This window comes from Mus caroli, unplaced genomic scaffold (assembly GCF_978045245.1).
Source record: "Mus caroli unplaced genomic scaffold, Mus_caroli_1 scaffold_4, whole genome shotgun sequence".
NCBI classification, from domain to species: domain Eukaryota; kingdom Metazoa; phylum Chordata; class Mammalia; order Rodentia; family Muridae; genus Mus; species Mus caroli.
In genome coordinates this window covers 151763938-151788268 of record NW_028227259.1, presented here as the reverse complement: position 1 = coordinate 151788268, position 24331 = coordinate 151763938, and the positions used below count along the sequence as shown (strand labels likewise).

The 24331-nt window shown below is 45.6% G+C and overlaps 1 protein-coding gene across 1 annotated transcript in view; it reads left to right on the top strand.

The window, feature by feature from the left end:
* The window catches only part of Flt1 (fms related receptor tyrosine kinase 1), a 163708-nt gene that overhangs the window by 80181 nt on the left and 59196 nt on the right, over positions 1–24331 (top strand). The window contains exons 12-14 of the mRNA XM_021162004.3: positions 561–669; positions 6846–7154; positions 11899–12045. Of these exons, the coding sequence (XP_021017663.1) occupies positions 561–669; positions 6846–7154; positions 11899–12045 (565 nt within the window). The remainder of the gene's footprint in view (positions 1–560; positions 670–6845; positions 7155–11898; positions 12046–24331) is intronic.

Sequence of the window (24331 nt, the reverse complement as noted above, 5' to 3'; positions counted from 1 at the left end):
CACACATATACACACACACATACACACGCACGACTATCTTAGCTTTCAACTTCCTGTCCCTTTCAAGTCCACTGGGGGCTGCGAGCCAGATCCCGTGAGCACAAATGAGAAATGGCTTTGCCGCCTTCTCTTCTCTCCTTGCTTGATTCTCATGCCCATCATAGATGCCTCCTGTGACCAGTTGGCACCCATGCTCTCAGGTCACCCACACCAGGAAAGGCCTGGGCCTCACCTGTTCCTCTCACAGATGTGGCCTGACCACCTCATGGGGTTGGACGTGCAGTTCCACACCCCGGCTTCAGGTCTGTGATTGTTGTGGCCACTTACCGAGATAAGCCCCGAAAACCCTCGTAGGTCGGATGTCATGGGCTCCGGTCTCCTGAGGACCTGTTTTCCTGTTATTTTTCTATTCGTAGTGGGGCTCCAAAGCAGAGAGCTTGCTGGTGGCTACCACCCCTGCCATACCCTCTATGTGAATGGAACATCTGAATCACTCTAGCCCTTAGCTCAGGGCTGTTCCTATCGATCTCTGTCCCAGCTGAACTTTGTGTCTTTTGCAGACGGTTAGCACATTGGTGGTGGCTGACTCTCGGACCCCTGGAATCTACAGCTGCCGGGCCTTCAATAAAATAGGGACTGTGGAAAGAAACATAAAATTTTACGTCACAGGTAAGCTATCCGGACTCCACCTACAGGAAAGTTGGGGGTCCTCGATCTCTCTTCAACCCTCTTTGCTTTTAACGCCCTTGGTGATTCCCCCCCCACCCACCTCTTTTTTTTAAAACATAGACTTGTCACACTGTGAAGACCTCCATCCTTGCTCTCGGATAGAATTCCACAACATCTTTAGCTTCTCTAAAGAGCCACTTCCCGGAATTCTCTCAATTGTGTCTGTGTCTCTTTCCCAGACTGGGTTCTAAATTTGGGATCTTATATCCTCACTCTTGGACCCCCCTCAAGACCTACCTCTGCGTCTGGTACATAGTTCATTTCCAACCCCTATGATATTAGACAGGTTTTTTGTTTGTTTGTTTTTTGGTTTGGGGGAGGAGGTTGTGGGTTTTTTGTTTGATTGTTTGTTTTACTTAGAAATCCATAGTAGAAGTAATTTAGCCCTTTGGGAGACTCAGACTCCCCTGTCAAAATCTGAAAGTGGGCTTTGTTCCTTATAATTAATGGGCTATTTTTTTTTTGAGCATTTAAGAATTTTTAACTTTAAACCCTGATGGTCTCTACAAATCTTTAAACCTGCAAAGTACTCAAGTGGCGCTCCTTATGTCCCTCCGTGAGTCCAGGAAGGAAATAAGTTGCTCAAAGTCTAAAAACAATTGCCTGGCTCCACGCCTCTCCAGTTTCTGAGGGAACCTGGGCAGCCTGCCAACCCTCTGGAAACTTCGCACTGCACGGAGCAGGCTTCTGACAGTGCCTAGAAGTCTCCAGAAAGAAATAGGCAGCCCTGAGTTCATGAGGCGTTTGTGTTGTCCGATGATGGGAGCCTGCAGCCAAACCCTAAAGAGTCTGGGCCGTGGAGCCGTCCTGAAAGTCATTCTCACAGGTCGGACCTGGACGGGGAGAACACCACAGCAAAGCCCCCTTACAAGAGCAGAAGACAGTGTTCCTCGTATATCTGCTCCCAGTAGCAAAGGCCTTTGCTGGGGAAGGATGCTCACAGAGATTTCACTAAGATTAGTCTTGGAGTAAATCCAGGAGCTTTGGAGTAAACCTGCAGCTCTCAACCTACATAGGGAGGTTGCTCCACCCTTTCATAGGGGTCACCTAAGACCATCGGGAAACATTTTGCAATCCATAGCAGTAGCAAAATGACAGTTCTGAAGTAGCAACAAAATCTTGCTAAGTATTGGTGGTATACGCCAAATCCCAGCACTTGGGAGACACAGGCAGGCAGGATATATGAGTCTTAGGCCAGCCTGGTCCAGGACTGCCAGGGCTAAAATGAGAAACCCTGTCTTAAAAAAACAAAACAAAACAAAAAACAAACAAACAACAAAATAAATAAATAAAACAAAAAAGGAAGAAAGAAAGAATAACATTTTGTTTAAGCAGTATATCTAAAATACTATATTACATTTTTAATATGTAGTCAACATTTAGGGGGTTATTTTCCTGGTGATTGAACTCCAGACGTGATGCAGATGTTTTACCACTGAGCTATGCCCATAGCCCTGTATCTAGCAGAGAAATAAAACAACACACACACACACACCACCCTGCTCAAATTTTAATCAATTTAAAATAAATGAAATAAAATTCAGGCCTTCAGTCACATAGACCACTGATCAGTACTCCAAAGCTGCGTGTCAGCTCTAAGCCTCTGAGAGGGAGAACTAGAGGGTACTGAGCTGTGGGGGTGGGGGTGGGGGTGGGGGCGGGCATGAACAGATAGAGGGAAGAGGCTGGACTTCCTCTACGTGTTCCGAGCTAAAGGAAAGCACCAGCAGCCGCCCACAAACTCTTTAGCCCCCTGAGACTCATCTAAAACCATCCCATAAACCTTTACAGATGTTCCGACTTCTTGTGGACAATTGTGCCTACATCAGGACCTCAAGGCCAGGCTAGGCTTAGAGTCCTGGGGCCTCTCAGGGCTGCTGAGCCAAGAGCAACAGTACCTGCCATGCCTCTCACGCCATTCCTGTGAGTGAGAGCCATGCCCACATCTGCTCCCGGACACTTTCCTCCTCAGCTCTTCAGCCACTTCTTATATTGACTAGGGATGCCTGCCAGCCCTCTGGCCGAAGCAGAGAAGTCTAGCAGCCTTAGGAGCCGTCTGTCTTCTCTGGGAATCTTGGGCATTATCTAGAGCAGCATGACACAGGCTCAGAGTGGGCATACATCACTGGCCCATCAATGTTTCACATTCTAAGGGTCCAACCAGAACAGACCATCTAAAGGCTCAGGGCAGGGCCCTTCTGGCTTGGGTCTGAGTGTGTTCTGGGAGAGGGCATGCTGGATTTGGGGAAGGAAATGCCTGCTGGAAGCTCACAGTGCTTCTCAAAGCACACGGAAACTTTCATCTTAATGCCTAAAAGCAGCGCATCACCTCAGCCTTGTTATTTAGGATTCACTTCCTCCCCATGGTTCTCTTCAACCAGCGCTGGAGAGCGTAAATTGAGATGGATGGTAGATTGAATCGCTTATAAACACTATTGGCTTTTAGCTGATTACTATATTTTTTCAAATCAGATCTTTGCTCCAATTGTTTTTTATTTTATTTGTATTCATTTAAGAAAGGGTCTGATCCTAAACCCTTGGTTGTCTAGGAACTCATATATAAACTAGGCTGGCCTGCCTCTCCCTCCCAAGTGCTGGGATTAAAGGTGTGCCCCATCACACCCAGCCTAAGATTTATTCTTAGGACATACAAGGTTAAGCACTTTTAGGACCCTTGCACATTACAAGTTTATTTTCTAGGGAAAATAAGAATAGATGGATGGATAGATAGAGATATAAATATATCTTATGTGTAGTATATGTTGTAGGATATAAGAAGATTTGTACTGTGTGTGTGTGTGTGTGTGTGTGTGTGTGTGTGTCTTATACTTGGCCCAGGGTACCACTTCAGTTTTCTGTATTTATTTTATATTGTGTTTGTGAGCATTTGGCTGGCATGCATGTACATGTACCACACACACGCCTAGTGTCTACCAAAAGCCAGGAGAGGGCTTTGAGTGCCCTAAAACTGGAGTTACAGGTAGTTGTGAGCCATGTTGTTGGTTCTGGAAAACCAAATCTGGGTCCTCCGCAAGAGCAACAAGTGCTTTTAACCACTGAGCCATCCCTGCAGCCCCTCCCCAGTAATACTTAAATAACTGCTGCTGTGTAGGAGCAGACATAACATGTAGCTCAGTGGTAAAGCCCCACCCCCCGGTATCACTTAGGAGACACTGAGTTAAGTCCTGGGGACCCTCCCAGCCCCCTAAAGTGCCTGTCTAAACTTTGAATTCTGTGAAGATCTATTTGATGCTTTATCGGTTCTCAGAACGCTGTAATTTCCCTTCCTCGGTGGAAAGAAGCAGCTAGCTGTGGCCATCGGCATCCTTGACAGCATGCCCTCCTAATTCTGCTGCTCAATTGTAGCTAGTACCTGTGAACTCAGCAGAGATCTCTAGTAACTCTTCATGCACTTTCGGGGACTACTCCTGCCAGTGGTCCAGTTAAGATCGCTCAACCTTTTTAGTCTCTTTGGGGCCATCCCAGTCAGGTAGAAATGCCTGCCTCACGGTGCCTGTTTCCACCGGGACATGCTTTCCCCACAGGGGATTGGCCATGTCTCCTGAAAGTGGGGCTGGCTTCTTTCACGGACCCCTCAGGAGACTGTGGTAAGTCTCATCCTATACGGATGAGTGTTACATAGTGAGGAGGGTGATGGCTGAGCTGGAGAACAACTCCTATTTTACGTGCATCAGTGTCTTGCCTATATGTATGTGTGTTCGAGGGTGTCAGATTCCCTGGAACTGGAGATGGAGACAGTTGTGAGCTGCCATGTGCATGCTGGGAATTGAACCCAGGTCCTCTAGAAAAGCAACCAGTGTTCTTAACCACTGAGCCAGCTCTCCAGTCCCATGGAGAACAACTCTTCTTAGGGTTTATACTCAGGGTTTGGGGGGCAGGGGAAGAATTAAGGAGAGAATCCCTCTGGGTTTATTAAACCATTAAAGATATTTTATTTGTCTGCAGTCTTCTATGGATCAAAAGCAAATGCTGAAGGGGTTACATTGAGAAATAGATGGTCCTAAGAGCTGTTTGATGGCTTCAGACACTGTTCAGTTCAGAAACAGGCTTTCAGGATAGAGCTGGTTGTTTGTTTGTTGTTTTTCTCTTTTCTAGATGCAGTGTGTGTGTGTCTGTTCCCCACTGTGACTGTGGGTGTGTGAACCATCACTGGGGGAGAAACTGGAAGATGAAACCTTGTCTCTCTCATTTCCCAGTGTCACTAAATACGTTTTATTTTGAGATTCCTGACGGTTCTTGGCAAAGATAAACAAAATCTTCCATCAGGAAACCTGTGAGCTATTTCCACAGGAAGTTTTAAATCACCAAAGTAAATAGAGACTCTGCACGTGACCTCAGCGGTGTGACTGAGGTCCCTGGGTGCCAACCGCCAGGATGAGGGCGCAGGGATGGAGAGGGGCTCTGGCCAGTAAGGACCGCCTGCGGCAAGCAGCCTGTGCACAGCCAGCCCTCCATTCCCCTCTCATCTATGTGGATGGCGATAGCAAATGCGTTAGTCTCACCTGGAAGATGTCCAGAATGTACCAAGATGCTGAAGGAGGGGAGCTGCTTCAGACACCTCACTGCTAGGTTAGCCCCAGCGAGCAGTGTGCTGCAAAGCAAACTGCCATGTCTGCACTCACACAGGCTCCTTTTTATTTTCTGAGAGCCGTCTCTGCTCTCCTCCTTGTTCCCCATGCGCCACACTTCATAGGCCGCCATAAACCCCATGCTTCCAGGTTTCCCATGAATACTTTGGCATTTCTTCAGACGATACACTTTATAATGGGGCCAAAGCCAGAGAAATCAGAAAAACAAGCAAAGTGAGATCTAGGGAAGCGCTGATACGATGTCTAATTTTGGACTATTGTCCCCTTTAAGGTTTAAAGGTCTCTTTATAGCTTTGTGTACGGAGGATAATAATAACAACAGACAACAGCGCTTTTCATCTTCAAAGCTCTTTGTAAAATGTTGGCCCAAATTCTTTGCTCAAATATAGATACATCACCAGTAGCAAGCCATGGGAAGGCACTGAGAAGTCAGCTCACCACCAGTAGCTGTGATTTGTAAAGCCCTCCAGTGAATGTTCCAGAATGACAATGAGGAGCTGGTAGCCTTAAACTCAAGGGATGGTGCCGGAAGGACTACTGAAAGTGGGGTGCACAAGCTGACCTGGAATGAGGGGTCGCTTAGGAGATGTAGAGAAAGGATGAGGACTGACCCCAAACAGAATGGCTTTTGGCAACACCATCACCTTAAAAGCTATTTATTATTTTTTGAGAATATCTCAAGTAGCCCAGGACCTCCTCAAACGTCCTATATTAAAGATGACCTTGAATTCTTGATGCCCCCAAAGTTTTTAGATTACAAGTGTGCGCCACCACTCCTCATTTCTCAAAACAGTTTGTTTCTCTTTAGATGTTCCCTCCTTTATAGTGCTGGGCATCGAACTCAGGAGCTCATGGCGGCTCATCTTTTGTGTGTGTGTGTGTGTGTGTGTGTGTGTGTGTGTGTGTGTGTGTGTGTGTATGTGTATCACCGTCCCCACTAGAGGAGTCTGAGTAGGTGAATAACACAATTGTGGTGTGGCCCGCTGGCCTGGAGCTCTGTTCTCAAGCAACAGGGAGGAGGCCATGTGAAGCAAGGGAGAATCGGCTCTGACCAGCTTTCCCAAGCTCACCCCTAAAGAACTGTTTGGAAATAGCGTCCCTGTACCCAGACTTTAGGTTTTTACAAAGTGCTCCTATGTCTTTATCTTACTCTCCTCGAATGTCAGCTTGCCAGGGCGAGGACTGTACCTGTTAAGTGAGGAACAAGGTTCTTATCCCAAGTCAGGAAAGCCAGTTCATCATGAAGAGCAACTGGGGGCAAATGAGAAAAAGTTACCTTCCCCAAACCTGCCCTGGTTTTGTATTTCCTGTGTCACTTGGGATGGGCTCAACTCCACAGGCTCTTCGTGCTCTGTCTGAGCACTTCCCCTAACACAAAAAAGGACAGGACACTTGTCCCAGCGATGCTCCTGCTGAGAGAATCCAAAGGGGAATACAGAGTTTGCACCATGTCTGAGTATCTCATTGTGAGACGCTGGTCTGAAGTTCTTCATTGTTCTTTTCTAGATGTGCCGAATGGCTTTCACGTTTCCGTGGAAAAGATGCCAGCCGAAGGAGAGGACCTGAAACTGTCCTGTGTGGTCAATAAATTCCTGTACAGAGACATTACCTGGATTCTGCTACGGACAGTTAACAACAGAACCATGCATCATAGTATCAGCAAGCAAAAAATGGCCACCACTCAAGATTACTCCATCACTCTGAACCTTGTCATCAAGAACGTGTCTCTAGAGGACTCGGGCACCTACGCGTGCAGAGCCAGGAACATATACACAGGGGAAGACATCCTTCGGAAGACAGAAGTTCTCGTTAGAGGTGAGCACTGCGGCAAAAAGGCCATTTTCTCTCGGATCTCCAAATTTAAAAGCAGGAGGAATGATTGTACCACACAAAGTCATGTCAAACATTAAAGGACTCATTTGAAAAGTAACAGTTGTCTCTTATCATCTCAGTTTATTGTTACTGTTGCTAACTTTCAGGCCCAGAGGAAACGCTCCTCCCAAAATGAGTTTGGACATGATAACGTAATAAGAAAGCCCAGTGCCCTCTGGCCCGGGGTGCCCGCTGGCCCAGGGGTGCTCTCTGGGCCACCCGGTGTGTGTTTGGATTTGAAGATCCCTGTACTCTGTTTCTTTCGTGTGTTTGCTCTTCTGTCTTCTGCCTCATAGCAGCAACCTGGGACGCATCTTTTCTTCCACTCTGATGCCAGCCTCTTTTGATATATATATATATATATTTTAAGTTGTGAAGCTGAACAAACTGAATAATTTAAGCAAATGCTGGTTTCTGCCAAAGACGGACATGAATAAGTTAATTTTTTTTCAGCACAGGATGCGTACAGTTGAATTTGAGTCTGTGTCGGGTGTCTACCTGGTTTTATTTTTTACTATTTCATTTTTGCTCTTGATTTGTAAATAGTTCCTGGATAACAAGTTATAATGCTTATTTATTTGAAACTTGGTTGTTTTTTTTTTTCTTTACATGAAGTATATTGATCTTAAACTGGAGGGTTCTAAGATGGGTCCCAGGGGCTCAAGATATTGATGTAATTCCGAGAGTAAAGCTAAGTCCCAATGTGAATTATGAAGGTCCAGCAGGTCTGCTCCACCCTCCTCTGTCTGACCCAGGTAATTACACGTGTGTTTCCTGCTGTGATTAGATGCTGTTCCTCATTGTCCTTGGCTGGACTGACAGCCCCTGACTGCAGGCAAAAGTGCAGCAAGCCTTCATTCTAAACACTCATGGCCCCTGGGCACTGTTTTAAAGCCCTTCACCAAGCTTTGATGGCATTCAAAGAGGTCCACAACCCATGTATCCAGGATATAAAGGCTATTGTGAGTGGAGATTTAATGCAATCTTCTTAATGTCTATTGAAAAATCTACCCATGAGAGAAAGAAAAGGCCACCTTCTCTATATGCAAATGTTTTTATGGGGATTAAGAAATTGCAAAAGTTAAGAAGTTACAAAAAAAAAAAAAAGAACAGCATTAAAACTATTTAAGTGCATGCCTTTAAAAAAAATAAATCAAGAGCAATTACATTTTGAACTTGCATTTGAAGGAAAGGTACTTTTAATATGCATTGTTTTTTCTGTTTCCATGTATGGTTTCCATGTCTGATTGATCTTTGTATGTGAACTACATGGCTGGAGGAAGCCAGCAATAATGACCAAAATAGTGAGGCTGAGAAGCACATGGCTGGGCAGTTCTGTGTTGTGGCGGTGGCAGTATGGCAGCCCTCGAGCCTGGGAACTCACCAGCCCAGTTTCTTCTTCCTTTAGGCTAACAGACTGTGTTCCAGAGCTAAGCTTGTCTTTCACGTGGGAATTGCTCTCGTGGAGTGTGAAAAGAGTAAACAATAGCATTTCCCCCCAAGTGCCAGTTTTATGGAGCCCCAAATGCTGTGAAAACAATCAGTAGCCTGGAAGTTGTCAGCCCAGAGGAAAGAATAATCAATTGTATCACAAAGCCTTACCTATGGCTCTTTGGCCTGACCTCTTTGTTCATTCTGAGGCAATGTCTTCCTTCAGGGAAACAATACCTCAGCACCATTAGGGACCTTCAGGGGCCTCAGTTTGTAAGAAAGCTGGTTTTGGTTTTTTTTTGTTTTGTTTTGTTTTGTTTTGTTTTGTTTTGTTTTGTTTTAAGAAAAGAAGAAAAAAATGAGAGAGAAATGAAGGATTTAGGGAGCCTTCTCAGAACAAAACCTGAACTGAACTGAGCATGCAAAGTATCCATTCCTTCCCTGTGAGTAGGGGAAGATGTGCATCCCAAGAGACAATTTTAAGAATTGCATTCATTGTTGTATAATCAGTCCTTCCAGAATATTCAAGAGAGAAAGAGAGAAAGAAAGAAAGAAAGAAAGAAAGAAAGAAAGAAAGAAAGAAAGAAGAAAGAAAGAAACTATTATATAAATTCTTTTTTTAAAAAATCCTTCTTTGGGGTATGAAGTGAGATGAGGGAGAGAGGGAAAGAAAGTGAGAGAGAATTGGGGTAATGAGGCTGGCTCCTCAGCTCCTCCCAAAGTGTAAAAAAACAAAAACACCCCCCCACACCCACACACACACATCATTAGAGACCTGGAAACCAGGCCAGCAACCCTGGGGTCATACCTAAAAGAGCCCCTTGTGGGTGGCTGTCTTTAGCTACTCATGACCAGCAAAAAATATCCTGTCAATTCTGATCATCCTGGTCGGGGGGTCAGCCGTGCTGTTTTAACTGTGGGTTTCTATCCTGCCAACTATGTATGGATGCCCTGTACTCTGTTGCTCCTTAAAATGTCACACTGCATTGTTACAAAGTAGGTCTACTTCACAAAGTATGATTCCTAGGTTGCACACTCTTGTAGGCAGGAGCCAAAAGACGAGACACTTAGCATATAGAAAATATTTTCTCATGAATAAATCCTAATACTGTATGCTTTAGAGGGTGTGTGTGTGTGTGTGTGTGTGTGTGTGAACCTTGTTTGTAAATGAGGAGTTCTGTGTGTTTATTTTGTGGCTTTCTATGCTGCTTGTGTGAAGTCTGTGTCCTACAACTAGCCCCTTTCTATGCTGCTTGTGTGAAGTCTGTGCCCCTTTTGGGTGTTCTTTGTAAGATTTTGGTTAAAGCAAACCATCCGCTCCTAAATAGATCTGTCAGGGAAACGCAAAACCCGTTTGTACAGATGGTATTATAAACTGTAGCTATGACAATGATTTGTGTTTTATAGGCCCTGTATCCAAAAGTCATTGAAGGCCTATGAGTAGTGAGTGATACATTGTTCTCTCAGAGTTGACACACTGGTAACAGTAGAATGTGCTAAAGGGAGCTAGACACGCAGTGCACTGGGTCTGAGTTTTAAGTAGAATCTGTGAGTTCTCTGGGCACTGTTGAATGCTGATTAGCCATGTGTTCTTTCTTATCTTGTCCTATCTCACTGATGTTTTTGTAAAGATGTCAACATTGTAATGAGCATGCGTGCACAAGTCATTATAGATTGAAAAGTTTCCTGCGGGCTGTGATTTCAATTAAGAAAAGCTGTTTGACAGATTGCGTCTAACGCGGACAGAGGGAGACACTGTAAGAGGCAACAGTAAGAGTTTTCTCCTGCAGCCTACCCTCGAAGAAGGTATTTAACCAACCAGCACTTCCTTCAACGTGTGCCTTCAGACGCCATTCCATATAAAACAAGAAGACTAATGATAAGCTATGGGAACCAAAGCCCTTGAGAGGTCTCCTAACCAATAGTAACCCTGCTGAGTGTTCTGTGATGATAATTCTTCAACTTGGGATGTCAAAATGGCCTTAACAAATGCTGATCCTGAGAGTTTTCCTGCAGGAATTTAGAGAGAGAGAGAGAGAGGGGTGTGGGGCCCGCAGCAGACTCCTGCAGGGGACATGGAATCCAGGCCACAGCATCACTTGTAGGGTAACCATTCCTAAGCTGCCCTCTCCCATTGTTAATGTCATAAGATGAGGAACCAAATCTGTTTAGAGAAAGCTCAGACAAGGGTGCAGAATATGTAAGTGATACCAAGACCCTTGGGATTTCTGCCCTAGGATTTGCAAATGAGATGGGAAAAGGCAGACTAGGGAGGGGTGCAGGGGAGAGGCCTTAGGCAATTCTGTTTTTCTCCCTTGGGCTTGAGGCCCTGATCCAATCCACCTCACTAGAATGTATACACGTCAGCAGGACTGAATAACTACTCCATTAAACTGAGACACTGTACTCACGGGGGCCCTGGGGGGTACTGCCGTTCCTGTGTGGTATTTTTAATATTATAATGTATTGCATCTTAATGTATTAAATTCATTTTTTGTTGTACTATATTGGTTGGCATTTTATTAAAATAAATTGTATTGTACCATATTTGTATGTTTTAAGAGAAAATAATATAAAATACAATACTTGTGCTATTATATAGCGCAAAACCTACAAATCTGTGCCTCTGCCTCTTAAATGAACTTCTTCGTTGCTTGTATTTGGGGGAGAGGGAGGGGAGGGAGGGGAGGGAGGGGAGTGACCAATAAAGCATTGAATGATTTCAGAATTTTCCTGTTTGGTCTGCTGCCTCGAAGTGTAGACTATGGAGTAACACAACCCAGTCCATGAAATTCAGTTCAAACACAGGAGCCATCAGCCGTCGGGCTCAGTCCAGAGAACAAACATAAGATGTAAGATGATATTGGCCCATCACGCATGTGCAATAGGAACGTTAAAACAAAACAAAAAACCCAACCCAAAAACCTCTACACACACAACCATGTGTTTCATGTTTAGCTCTAGAAAAATATGAAATAGTTGAATTTTCGTAATGCTTTTCTTTACTAAAGAAGAAAGTGTGTTGGTGTATTAGTATCTAAAAATATAGAGTCCAACCTAGTTCTTTATTTACCTACATTTTAGCACATTGCAATTTGTTGTCACGTTTTCTCAAGGGAAGCCTTAGCTTTAATCAGTGAAGAGAAAAATCGACAAATGCGTGTTGAAGCCTTACCTTGGGTGGGTTCTGTCTCTATTAAGATGTCCATCTGATTGTGCAATATAAATAACCACACCCCCTCTCTTTCCTCGCTAGATTCGGAAGCGCCACACCTGCTTCAAAACCTCAGTGACCACGAGGTCTCCATCAGTGGCTCTACGACCTTAGACTGTCAAGCTAGAGGTGTCCCCGCGCCTCAGATCACTTGGTTCAAAAACAACCACAAAATACAACAAGAACCCGGTAAGAGTCTTCTCCCTTGCTTCATCCCGCTTTGCCATTCCCTGCCCCTTGATCCTCCCCCTTCACCATTCCCCGCCCCTTGATCCTCCCACTTCGCCATTCCCCGCCCCTTGATCCTCCCCCTTCGCCATTCCCTGCCCCCTTGATCCTCCCCCTTCACCATTCCCCGCCCCTTGATCTTCCCCCTTCGCCATTCCCCGCCCCTTGATCCTCCCCCGCTTCACTACTCCCCACCCCCATCCCATCCTCCTGCCTCACCACTCCCCTCCCCTCCTGTGCTTCCTCTTACCTGCTCTCTGTCAGACATCTAGAACCTTCCACTTACCATGCTGGCAGACCACACTTCAGCTTTCAAGGAGTCACACTAGAAAGGGTCCTTACAACTGTGTCCCCAGTGCCTCAACAGCTCAGTGAGAAAGAAATGGAAAGACCACCCAGGAAGTGGCGCCATTCACCTTTCAACTGGGAGAGGGAGGAAAGACTGTATTGGCCTGAGCGATTTCATACTTTTCTTTGTTACTTTTTAAACTTTGTGAGTTTGAGTGTTTCATCTGCCTGTGCATGCATGCTTACCACTTGAGTGCCTGGTATCCTAGGATACGGGAAGAGGGTGTCAGATCCCCTGACAGCTGTGAGCCACCATGAAGATGCCAGCAGTCGAACCTGCTATCCTCTGGAAGAGCAGCCAGTGCTCTTGATAATCACTGCTCTCTCTCTCTCTCTCTCTCTCTCTCTCTCTCTCCAACCACATAGTGTATAGTTTTAAACATCTAGTATATACGAAGCCCAGGAAAGTAGATTTATAATTCTTAAAGTTCATCTACACTCATTTTAATAATTTGGGGGGCCACCATTTTATTATACTGATCAGGCAAAACATTTTCTTTGTTTTAGATGCGTGAGTGTGTGTGTGTGTGTGTGTGTGTGTGTGTGTGTGTGTGCGCAGGTGCCAGTGGAGGCCTGAAGAGGGCGTTAGCTCTCCCGGAGCTGAAGTTGCAGGTGTTCCTGGTGTGGATGCTGGGAACTGAACTCGGGTCCTCCTGAAGAGCAGCAAGTGCCCTCTACCACTAAGACATCTCTCCAGCCCTAAAAGAAGCAAAACACACACAAAAAAAACCACACAAACAAGAAAACCAACTTTCTAACTTAAACTAACTGGTATGAGTTATACTCTTTCAAAAATAAAACCAGCTAGACTAAAACCAAAGAATATAAACAGTGTCTCCTGCCTGCTTCGTGTGGTGGCTAAATAGGATGAAGCTTACTGGCTTTTTTTGGTTAACAATTACATTTGTAGGAAAGCATAATATGGCCCCTTGACTATCATGTCCAAGGGCCTGCTTCAACGCCCGTATTATAAATAGATTGCCATTTATCCGAAATGTTTGGCAACGTGATAGTGCAGGGTAGCCTTGAAATTGAGTCTTCCACTCAGAACACCTGTGTGAGTCCAATCTTGGAATGAGACTGTGGCAGAGCCAAGCTTGACAGTAGTGACAGTATCCCAGAGAGGGGTTACATTCCACAGCACAGGGCCAGCATGTCACAGCTTCTCTTGAGTTAGCACATTCGTCACAAGAATGCAGCACACTGGAACTGGCTTCTTGTCATCCCTCCAAAAGGGCCTCCCATTCACCCAAAGGAGGCAGCCTGCCCCTGCGTCCTTTTTTTTCCCTTATGAAGGTTTCGGCTTCTCTCTTACTGAGGTTATATAAAGGGGCAATTACTTGGTGTGGGGTGGTGTGTGTGTGTGTGTGTGTGTGTGTGTGTGTGTGTGTGTGATATAAACCTATTCTATTCTCACACTGTATTATTATTTTTAAAGGTCTATTTCTAATCCTGTGTGTAGATATGTAGGCATGTGCCCATGCGTGCAGGTGCCTGAGAAGGCCAGAGGCATCGGGTTCCTCTGGAGCTGGAGTTACGGGCGGTGTTAGCCGCTGCCGGGGGTGCTAGGAACCGAACTCAGATCCTCTGTGAGAGCACCCCATGCTCTCAGCCACTGAGCCGTGGCTTTACCTCCCTGTATTCTGTTTTAATCATCAGTTGATAATGCAGTTCCCTTTGGCGGGCAGATAGTCTCATTAGTGTCTTCCTACTGCTTGGCACTCGGTCCGGTGTACAGGGAGTGATAACTGAATGGCTTTTGGAGACTGCACACTATCTTTAGTAAGCTAGCTCTGTAACACAAATACCTGGCTTGAGGCAGGCTCTGTATCATAGAGTTATCAGTTACTGAAGAGATCTTGGAATATTCTTAGGCCAATATGGAGAATAGACAACTTGCCCCAAAGAGATGAAATGCTTACCCAAAATGACCTACTACCAAGATGCTAGTTTGTGGTAAATTAATCCCCTGAGGTATTCTGCCATATTAAAAAGGTGAGTGATCATGTGGATACACACGCAGCTCATTAAAAAGTTACTTCTTTCTCCTATTAAGTCAGAGTCCGTGTCAATATAATAAAGACCCAGAGAGTCTCTATAGAAGCCTGGTAAAGTGACTCCAGGCTTCAAATACTCAATCATACACAACACATGGTAAAGTGATTTTAACCCTGTGTTCTCCTAATACGCAATCATACACAGCATATATTCCATGAAGCACTAACAGAAAATGGGGACTGGCCCTTTGAGAGAGGAGAGTCCGGTCTAAATTCAGTTGTCAGACCTTAAATGTGATCCCAGCACCGGGGAGGTGCAGACACATCAGGAGTTCAGTGTCACTGTTGGCTACGTAGTGGGTTCCAAGCCAGCTTAGGCTGCATAGACCATGTCTCTAACAAAAAGTCCCACCAATTCTGAAAGTCTGTGGCTGTTAGGATACTGGAGAAAAGACACAGGATAAAAAGGGGGCGGGGAACGGGGAGTATAAGCGCTGTGGAGGTCCCCACTGTGGAGGACCTAACACTGCCCTCATTTTCTTGCCCTCCAAGGCCCTGTTTACCTCTGAAACTGGAATGCCACTGACTGCACAGGACATGGTGAGGTTTAAGGTGTTTCACTCCCCTAAGCTGCCCCCAGCCACCGTTTAATAAGCACCACTGTTAGCATTTCTTAAGATGAACTATGCTATACCCATCTTCTCTCTTTAGTGTCTAAAGCTACTCTAGCTGAGCCACTGAGATGGCTCAGTGGGTAAAAGGGGCTTGGCACAAAGCCCGATGTATGAGTTCGATCTCCAGGACCCATGTGGTAGAAGCAGTGGACTGATGGCCACACGTCAGACCCTACTATAACCTCTAGGGAGGGAATTCTGAACAGCAGTCACATACCCATTAAGTTTCAAATGCAACCTGTGGTGCACCTGTGGTCATGGCCACGCGCTCCATATCCTGGCCCTTATGTTCAGTATCACCCACAGGGGACACTAAACGTGCTGCCTCCACTGTGGCTGTTTCCATTTCAAGCCTGTGAATAAGGACTACTGGTAACCGCAGTGGCTGGTCCTGGCTCTCCGGGACTCCATGAGTGGAAAGCCTCTTCATTGTGTTACACCCACAAAGTCAGTCTAAGTTTGACTGCCTGAGTGTACAAACCAGGATGCATCTCTCACAGAAAGCCTGTCAGGTCAAGAAGGACTTCCAGGCCCAGAGAATCATAGGGGTGCTGGCTCCTTAACAGGATCCGGTCCGCTATCATTGTGACTTGTTAACTGACAACCCCTCAACATTCCAAAAAAAATAGGACAGAGGAAGCCTGGCACACAGGCGAGCTCATGCCCCGGTGACCATCAAATAAATGCCTGTTGAAAGGGCTCGGGGAAGCTGGAACTTCTGTTCCCTCATTTCCTCCCAGGAAAACCCTTTCGGTGGGACACAAGCCATTCTTGCAAAGGAAAGCAAAGACAAGAAAGCTGGGTAGTCACTTCTTGGGCCAAAGGGCAGCAGGCAGGAACAACGGAAGTCTTGAGTGCACGAGCCCAGGAGAGCATGCACACAGGCATAGAGGCCACCTCGGCCACATCAATGGAACAAGAAGAAAAAAGCCCCTGCAACCACCGCACTGACTCCTGTATATGTGGGTTCTCCTGTCTTGCCTCCCTCCCTGCTGGATCTGAGAACATCTCCACTCACTGCTCGCCAGACTCTCTCTTGGGGCTCTTCCTTCCCACCCTGCCTTCCCTGTTCCCTGTATGGCAAACTCACTCACTGCTCACCTGCAATCCCTGCCACCAGGCATGTTTCTCTTATATTGCAAGGCTAGGGGACATCCTTTCTTCCTGGGTCCCATTCACGCCTCAGGCAACCACCCTATTATTCTCTAGCTTCCTGAGTACTTGTTTTCAAACCTTGGAAAATGTGTATGTGATGGTCCGACAGGAACTGCAAATTACTGGCATTCAGTCAGGCAGCAAGACATCATACCTATTTAATGTCCATACCTGTTATCAGAGGCAGGCACTTGTATGACACAGTTCACAAGTAGACTTTAGCTTCACAAACACTGCTGGAGTATATTTGGTTGGTTGGTTGGTTGGTTGGTTTATTTGTTTGTTTGATAACAGTTTGGAGAGGTCTGCTAAGTTATGCTGACTATTTTATAGGTTCAAATATGAAGAAGTAGGGAGAGGGGACCTGGGCTCAAGTCATGGTGGTGTGGGCAACTAAAGTTGTCTCTGGCGTGTCCGACTAACAATGCCAGATGTGTCGCATCTCTCACAAGATGACAAACAACAGTTCCAAACTGCCAGGTTGGCATCAAGAAATAAAGTAGTGAACACCTTTGTATCCGTATACATGTAACCTTGTCTAGAGACTTTAATTTAAAGCATAGTTTAAAAACATTTTAAAGCATATTAAAATACATAAAACATCTTTAAACGCTGGGCATGATATATAAAGACAGAAATGATTTTGAAGGTGAATCTGCTTACACTCAAGGGTTGGTTTAAGTAAAATTAGTTAATTGTTTGAGACAGGGTCTTACTATGTAGCTCTTGGTTGGCCAGGAACTTGCCATACAGACCAGGGTTGAACTAACAGTGATCCTCCTGCCTCTGTCTACCCTATGCTGGGATGAACGTGTAAGCCACTATGCCAGATTAATTTAATGGTTTTAAAGGGCTAGCATTAGTGCCATATCAGCTCACCTCCCATTTGTTTTGCTTAATAAATGTTTCTGAGCTGTTATGTTTTGTCCAGCCCTGTGCTAGGCTGTGCAGATGTGACAAGTATCTAGATTTTTATTGTCATCTGTCCCCATCCCTCGGAGCCGAGGATCAAACTCAGCTTCGAGTTTGGTACTGCCACTGAGCTGAATCCTGGAGCCCTGAACTCTGGATATGAGAATTAAAATCAAGTAAATGAAGCTACTGTCAGAAAACTTTAAACCTTATATAACCAAAAGGCCAAGTGAAGAGCGCGTGCACGCGTTCTCGTGGGATGCAGCTTTTTCAAGCAGTAACTCTCAGTGTCCAGGCCTGCTCTCTGTCCATCGGTTGGCCTCAAAGTGGGAGAAGATGGATTGATAAAACGAGTCTAGAAGAAAACACCTTGACTTAATCTCAGGTTTCAGATACATGTAACATGGGAGATAGGGAACGGCCAGTTAATGTGGCTAAAGGAAAAGCCGGGCACTCTGGTGGTACGATGCATTTGGGCAGCTGCAGGAGGCAGTGAGATCACGCATAGCCCAAGCCAGAAGGAAGCCACTGCATGTACTCACCATTAAGACGAGTCTTTTTCTTTTCTTTTCTTTTTTTTTTTTTCCTGAGACAGGGCTTCTCTGTGTAGCCCTGGCTGTCCTAGAACTCACTCTGTAGACCAGGCTGGCCTCGAACTCAGAAATCCACCTGCCTCTGTCACCCAAGTGCTGGGATTAAAGGCGTGCGCCACCACTGCCCAGCTTAAGACGAGTCTTAACAGACAGATACATTTAACTTGATTTAAAAATTACACAATTCCCATCTATATCAGAAACATCACATGTCCCTGTTAGTACCTACCTATTTATTTATTTATCTATTTATGTATTTATTTACTTAGTTTTGGCTTTTTAAGACACAGTTTCTCTGTGTAGCCCTGGCCATCCTGGAACTTGCTCTGTAGACCAGAGACCTACCTGCCTTTGCCTCCCAAGTGCTGGGATTAAAGGCGTGTGTGTGTGTGTGTGTGTGTGTGTGTGTGTGTGCCACCACCTCTGCTGCCACCACCTTTGTGGGAGCCATCACTACCACTTGGCAGAACCTACATTTTTTATGTTTCTATATCTCAGTTAAATTTAATTTTTAAAATCTTTAGTATATAAAGATAAGAAAACCCCATCTTCTGTGCATTACCTTCAGCACACTAAGGCTCTGCAGGGCAACAGGCCCCAGTGGTGAGATGTCTGTTGGGTGATGTCAATGTCGGGCGAATATAAAGAAGAAACGAGGGAGGGTGGCTTGAAAGAAGTGAGAGACGTGCAGAGCGTCTGACTGGAGCTCAGCAGAGAACCTTGGAAGACTGGGGTGGTGTGACAAGCTGGCAGATGACGGAAGATGCATTTCCTCGGAAGGGTGGAGGGAACGAGAAAGCAGGTTAAAGCCCACGTAACACAGAGAAGCTGCAATAAGACAAAAGCATGTGGAGGGAGCAGGCCGCAGAGCTCCACTCTGAGGGATAGCTGGAGAAGAGTTAACTTGTGATGGTGGCCGCTCAGAACACGCTCTGGTCCTCCGAGTTAGACAGACAGCACAGCTCCTGTTGAGCCTTTACAAATTGTGACAGTCTACACCCACATTGAAATGGTGTTGTGGAGTCACCTTGTTATCCTTACTCCTTCTGCAGGCCACATGCCCAAGGGATGAACAACTTACATTTAATATGGTCCCTCACTTTCATCCGTTTGCTCCACTATGGTCAGAATGTCTTTCAGACAGTGACATGGCTCAGCAGGTGCCCACAAGGGCTTGTGGGGGAATGCTGGCCAAACAGCTCACAACAGCACTACAGGCAAAGCTGATGGGGTGACAGACTGATCCAGTTTACACTGATGCTGACCCTGGCACAGACATCTCAAAAACACCACAGAGAAAAGAGTCTCCAAGCAACATGCTGAGGAGAAACTCCTCCCTCTCTTGAACAGATCTCAGCAACAGAGGGAAGCTCTGATCTGAGGGTGCTCAGCAAAGCCAGCCTGGAGCAGTGATGCCACCCAACCCTGAAAGCAAATGTCTGTGACAGCACAACACGCTTACAGTCTTTGACGGTTAAAATAGTGATATTTTATCCAGAGCAGACCTATGTCTCAAGCAGACCAAAGCTGGAGCAGGAGAGAAGCCCCCTAAGGCAGGGATTAATCACCAGGACTGAGTAACCTGTCCAGAAAGGACCTGTCCCCATTGTATCATGACCCCAACAATCTGCACCAGAGGCACCATAGTGGGTACCATAATGGGTACCATAGTGACAAGTGAATTGTGAATGCATTGAGTAGATCTCAGCCTTCGTGGGGAAGCAAGGCGAGAATGTTACAGGGAAAGATGGGAAGGAAGAGACTGGGCCCCTAGAATCAGCCGTTCAGCCTGAGTTCTCCAGCAGAGAAATGGCAGCCAAATACACAGAATGTGAATATTACCATCTCAAAGGATGCAGTCCAGAGGCAACAGATGCATCCACAATCTAAAGCAACTATGCTGCCGTGTACTTCCAAACTTCTTCCTACCTCAGTGGAAATCAGAGAGACAGAGAGAGAGAGAGAGAGAGAGAGAGAGAGAGAGAGAGAGAGAAGCCAGGACAAAGGAAGAGGCCTGAATAAAAGAGACTTTGGCTTGTGGAGCGGAGGTCCAGTACCCAGTCTAAAGATGCCCGGTGATGCCCAGTAGGGACTCGGGGCATGAGGAGCTTCTATCCCAACCGACCAAACCCTTACACTGAAGACTGGGCACTTAGAAACGAAGCTCCTACATGACCTTAGGTGTACTCTGTCTATTACCAGTGTCATTGGGTGTGGGGGTGGGGGGGTTTCTAGTCCCTATGTCCAGAGTTTTCATGGAAATCCCTATTCCTCCCAAATACAAAGTTAAAAGACCTCAGTTGGCACACACACATCAACCATGGCACTGCATTCACCACTGTGTCCAGTTAAGGCCAGAGGCAAACCAAGATGCTCTTGGGTAACCTGCTTAGTGAGCTCCTGTCCAGCTTAGTTGCTGCTAACACAGTCAGCTCAAGCAAGTTTGGTGCCCCTCCATTCCAGCCAATCATGAACTTGTCTCATGTAGTTGGACGAGGTCATCGTGCAGCTGACCTTCACCGAAGGGCAAACCGAGCCCAGAAAATACTTTCAGGATCAGGGCTTCTTACGTTTTATTGTACACAGCCACATGGACATGAGTGTAAGCAATAGACAGACAGGCCAAGCATTTACTGAGAATAAATGAGAAGGAAATTCATTTAAAAGGGCTGGAGAGGTGGCTCAGAGGTTAAAAGCACTGGCCGTTCTTCCAGAGGTCCTGAGTTCAATTCCCAGCAACCACATGGTGGCTCACAACCACCTATAGTGAGATCTGGTGCCCTCTTCTGGCCTGTAGGTATACATGTAGGCAAAATGCTGTATAAACAAACAAACAAATCTTTTTTAAAAATTCATTTAAAAACGGGTCTTTGGTATACATATCATCTTGTCATTCATTAAAGACAAGAGCAAATTGCATTGTAATGAATTAGTAAAATATCTGGGAATAAGACGTTGAGTTTACACTTTAGTGAAAATAAAAATTATAGACAATAAGTTTAACAAAGCATAGAGCATAAAATCAAATAACTGCTATCAAGAAAAAGCAAACAAAACATGATGGCACACGCCTTTATTCCCAGCACTTGGGAAACAGAGGCAGGCAGATTTCTGAGTTCGAGGCCAGCCTGGTCTATAGAGTGAGTTCCAGGGCAGTCAGGACTACACAGAGAAACCCTGTCTCTGAAAATAAACAACCAGAAAACAAAACAAAACAAAGAAAAAGAAAGAAAAACAAATAAGTAAACAGAGCAATGAGTTATGCTAAGTGCCTGGTAGTGACATCGTAAGGGAAGGCTGGTGCCTGAGCTCAAATCGCACAGTGCAGTATATCTATTATTTGAGAGGACTTATGGAGGTCAATCCATATCTATGCACACTGCCCTACCTCCTCTGTTTTAGCAGCCATGTGTGCAGTATGGTATGAACTCCCATAATTGATTTGTTGGTCCTCAGTTGACAGAAACTGATCACAGTTTCTTAACTGTAGCATCTATACAGCACAATAGTATTTCCCTGTTTTTTTTTTTTTTTTTTTTGGTTTTTCGAGACAGGGTTTCTCTGTGTAGCCCTGGCTGTCCTGGCACTCACTTTGTAGACCAGGCTGGCCTCGAACTCAGAAATCCGCCTGCCTCTGCCTCCTACTGGGACTAAAGGCATGCGCCACCACGCCCGGCATGTATTTCCCTGTTTTAAAATAGGAACTAGAAGAATCACTGTAGGTAGACAGGTATGTCTTGTGGTAGAACTTTAACCTTCCAGGTAGGCTATGGCAACTGTGAACATGAGCATTTATTGGCCAGGAGTTTCCACATATGCTTATAAAGTACAGATGTGTGTTCAGCTCCCAACACTGATGTGGTGGCTCACAAATGTTCCAGGGGATCTGATGCCCTCTTCTGGTCTCCATGGAACCCGCACTTAGTGAACAAACACACGCCGCGTGCACACACGCACACACACACACCACACACACACCACACACACACAATTAAACAATAAACAGTCTTAAAAATAAAGAAAAGAACTCTAATAATGAAGATAAGCTTAGCTAAACTCGACTGCATAGCCCCTATATGAAGTATAGAGATGGTCCCAGGACAAGAGAGCAGCCACTGTTCAGACTGACAAACCAGTTAGAAAAGCAGAGACGTTTGTGTGGGAGGAGCAGAAAGCTTAAACACAGTTATGCTTTTATTTAACCAGACATGCGAATCAAAAACTCTACAGGTTTAGTGGGTCGTATTAAAATACTGTCCTTTTTCTAAGACAATATAGTCCTCATCATACACAAAACACTGTGATTGTTACCTTAAGGCATAAATGGAAAAAATGAATAATTTGCAAAGTCCCTTGGAAATACCAAATACTAGAATAGCTGGACACATTTAAAATGTAGACTGCAGCCCTCGGATAAATGCAGGTCACTTGATCGCAAGCTGATCAACCGGCCAACCGACTCAGCAAGTCCCGGGGGTCTGACGCTGAGTATCATAGTCATAGCCTTCAGGGTTCAGGACAGATTCCCACAAAAACAGCCTATGGTGAAGCTTCACTTGTCACCTTGGGGCTACCAACACCTACACAGTCACCTGAATTATTTCTTTGCTGCAGGAAGCTGGGCATGTTTGAACTTTAGGATGATAAAACTGAGTGGTATAAACATTCTAGATTCGGAGAACTTGGCAAGCGCATGTGGTGCGCTACCTCATACAGAGTCCGAACTGGTGTAACCTTATCTTCATAAGATAAGGCTCACAAGAACCACAAAGCTGCCCCTCCTCTACATAGCACTCCTTTGCCCAGGGTCTTCGAGAATTTTGTCACTCCCCAGTTGCTGGAGGCCAGCTGGCTATTTGGCACAGCACTAGACACTGGAGACTCAGAAAGTTTAGGCAGAGTTACTGTTCTCCAGGAGCAGGTGAAATTAAAAAAAAAAAAGTCCACTATATGACTGCAAAAACCAGCACACCGCAGAGTGGGGCAGGCATGGGTGACTGCAGTAACACAGCAGGGGTTGAGAGAGCACCATGAGGTGTTTGCAAATGTGGCTGCTCCAGAAACTAACTATTCAACAAAACAAAACAAACAAAAAACCCAAGTAAGCATTAGTCAAGCAAACAGCTTGTGGGAAACCCTTGCAGTTTGTCAAGAACTGCAAAAAGATCCAAGACTCCAGAAGGCCAGGGGTCCTTTTACGGGAGATAACAGAGCCTGAAGCTGGAAGACAGACAGGGCCAGGTCATGCGGGTCCTTGATTAACTAGAATCTAAAGCTTACCCATGGGTAGTATCCTCACAGAGCTACGTCTGATCTGTGCAGCATATGGCCCTCACAGTAAATGTACTAAGTGGACGTGTTTGCAAACATTAAAAAGGGGGGGGGTGGGGTACATGCCAGTTTGAACATTAAAAAAAAAAGAAATTCAGATTTCAATTTTCTTTAAAATTTAAAAAGACAATCCTAGAATCACATCCCCAGGGCCCATGGGTGTGCACTGTAGGTAACGATGTCTGTAACTCCTGCTCTGTTCCCTGTTTGTCCAACCTGATGCAGGAGCTTATAGTAAAGAGAAATCTGGGCCGGCTACATGGCTAAGCTGGTAAGGGAGCTTGCCACCAAGCCTAACAACCTGAGTTCAATTCCTGGGGCCTCTATGGTAGAGGAGAGAAGTAAGTTTGTCCTGTGACCGCAGCATGTGAGACACTACTGCCTTCGGTAAATAAGTGAGGGAAAATAAATCAAATAATAGAAAAGAGAAGTAAATAATACTATTATTATTATTAACGCATCTTCCCTGTGTGTAGGGATGGGGTGAGTGTGTGTTCAGTGGGTGAAAATACAATCTATTGGTTGTCTGATATAAATAAGCAAGTGCATGAAAGGACTTGAGCCATCCTCCTGGTGGTAATGACCGCATCAACAGAAAGCGCAGCCGCCTGTTATCTTAGTTAGGGTCTCCATTGCTGTGAACAGACACCACAACCAAAGCAACTTTTATAAAGGACAACATTTAATTGGGGCTGGCTTACAGTTTCAGAGGTTCAGTCTGTTATCATCATGGCGGGAAGCATGGCAGCCTGCAGGCAGACATGGTGCTGGAGGAGCTGAGAGTTCTACATCTTGACTCTCAGGCAGCAGAAGGAGACTTCTATACCACACTGGGTGTAGCTTGAGCATAGGAGACCTCAAAGCCCACCTCCACAGTGACACACTTCCTCCAACAAGGCCACACCTACTCTAACAAGGCCACACCTCCTAATAGTGCCATTCTCTGTGATCTAAGCATTCAAACACATGAGTCTGTGGGGGCCAAACCTATTCAAACCACTACATCTATTCACAAGTGAGTCTGTTGCTGCTTCTAATACTCATGTCCACAGGAGAAAGAGAATTCAGCAAACCCCTCAGAGAACCTAATATGAATGTGCATGACAGACAGCTGGGGCTGGGGAAATGGCTCATGGCTTAGGAGCACTGGCAGCTCTTGCAGAGCACCTGGGCTCTATTCCCAATACCCACATGGCAGCTCACAGTTGTCTGTAACTCTAGTTTCCGGGCATTTGGT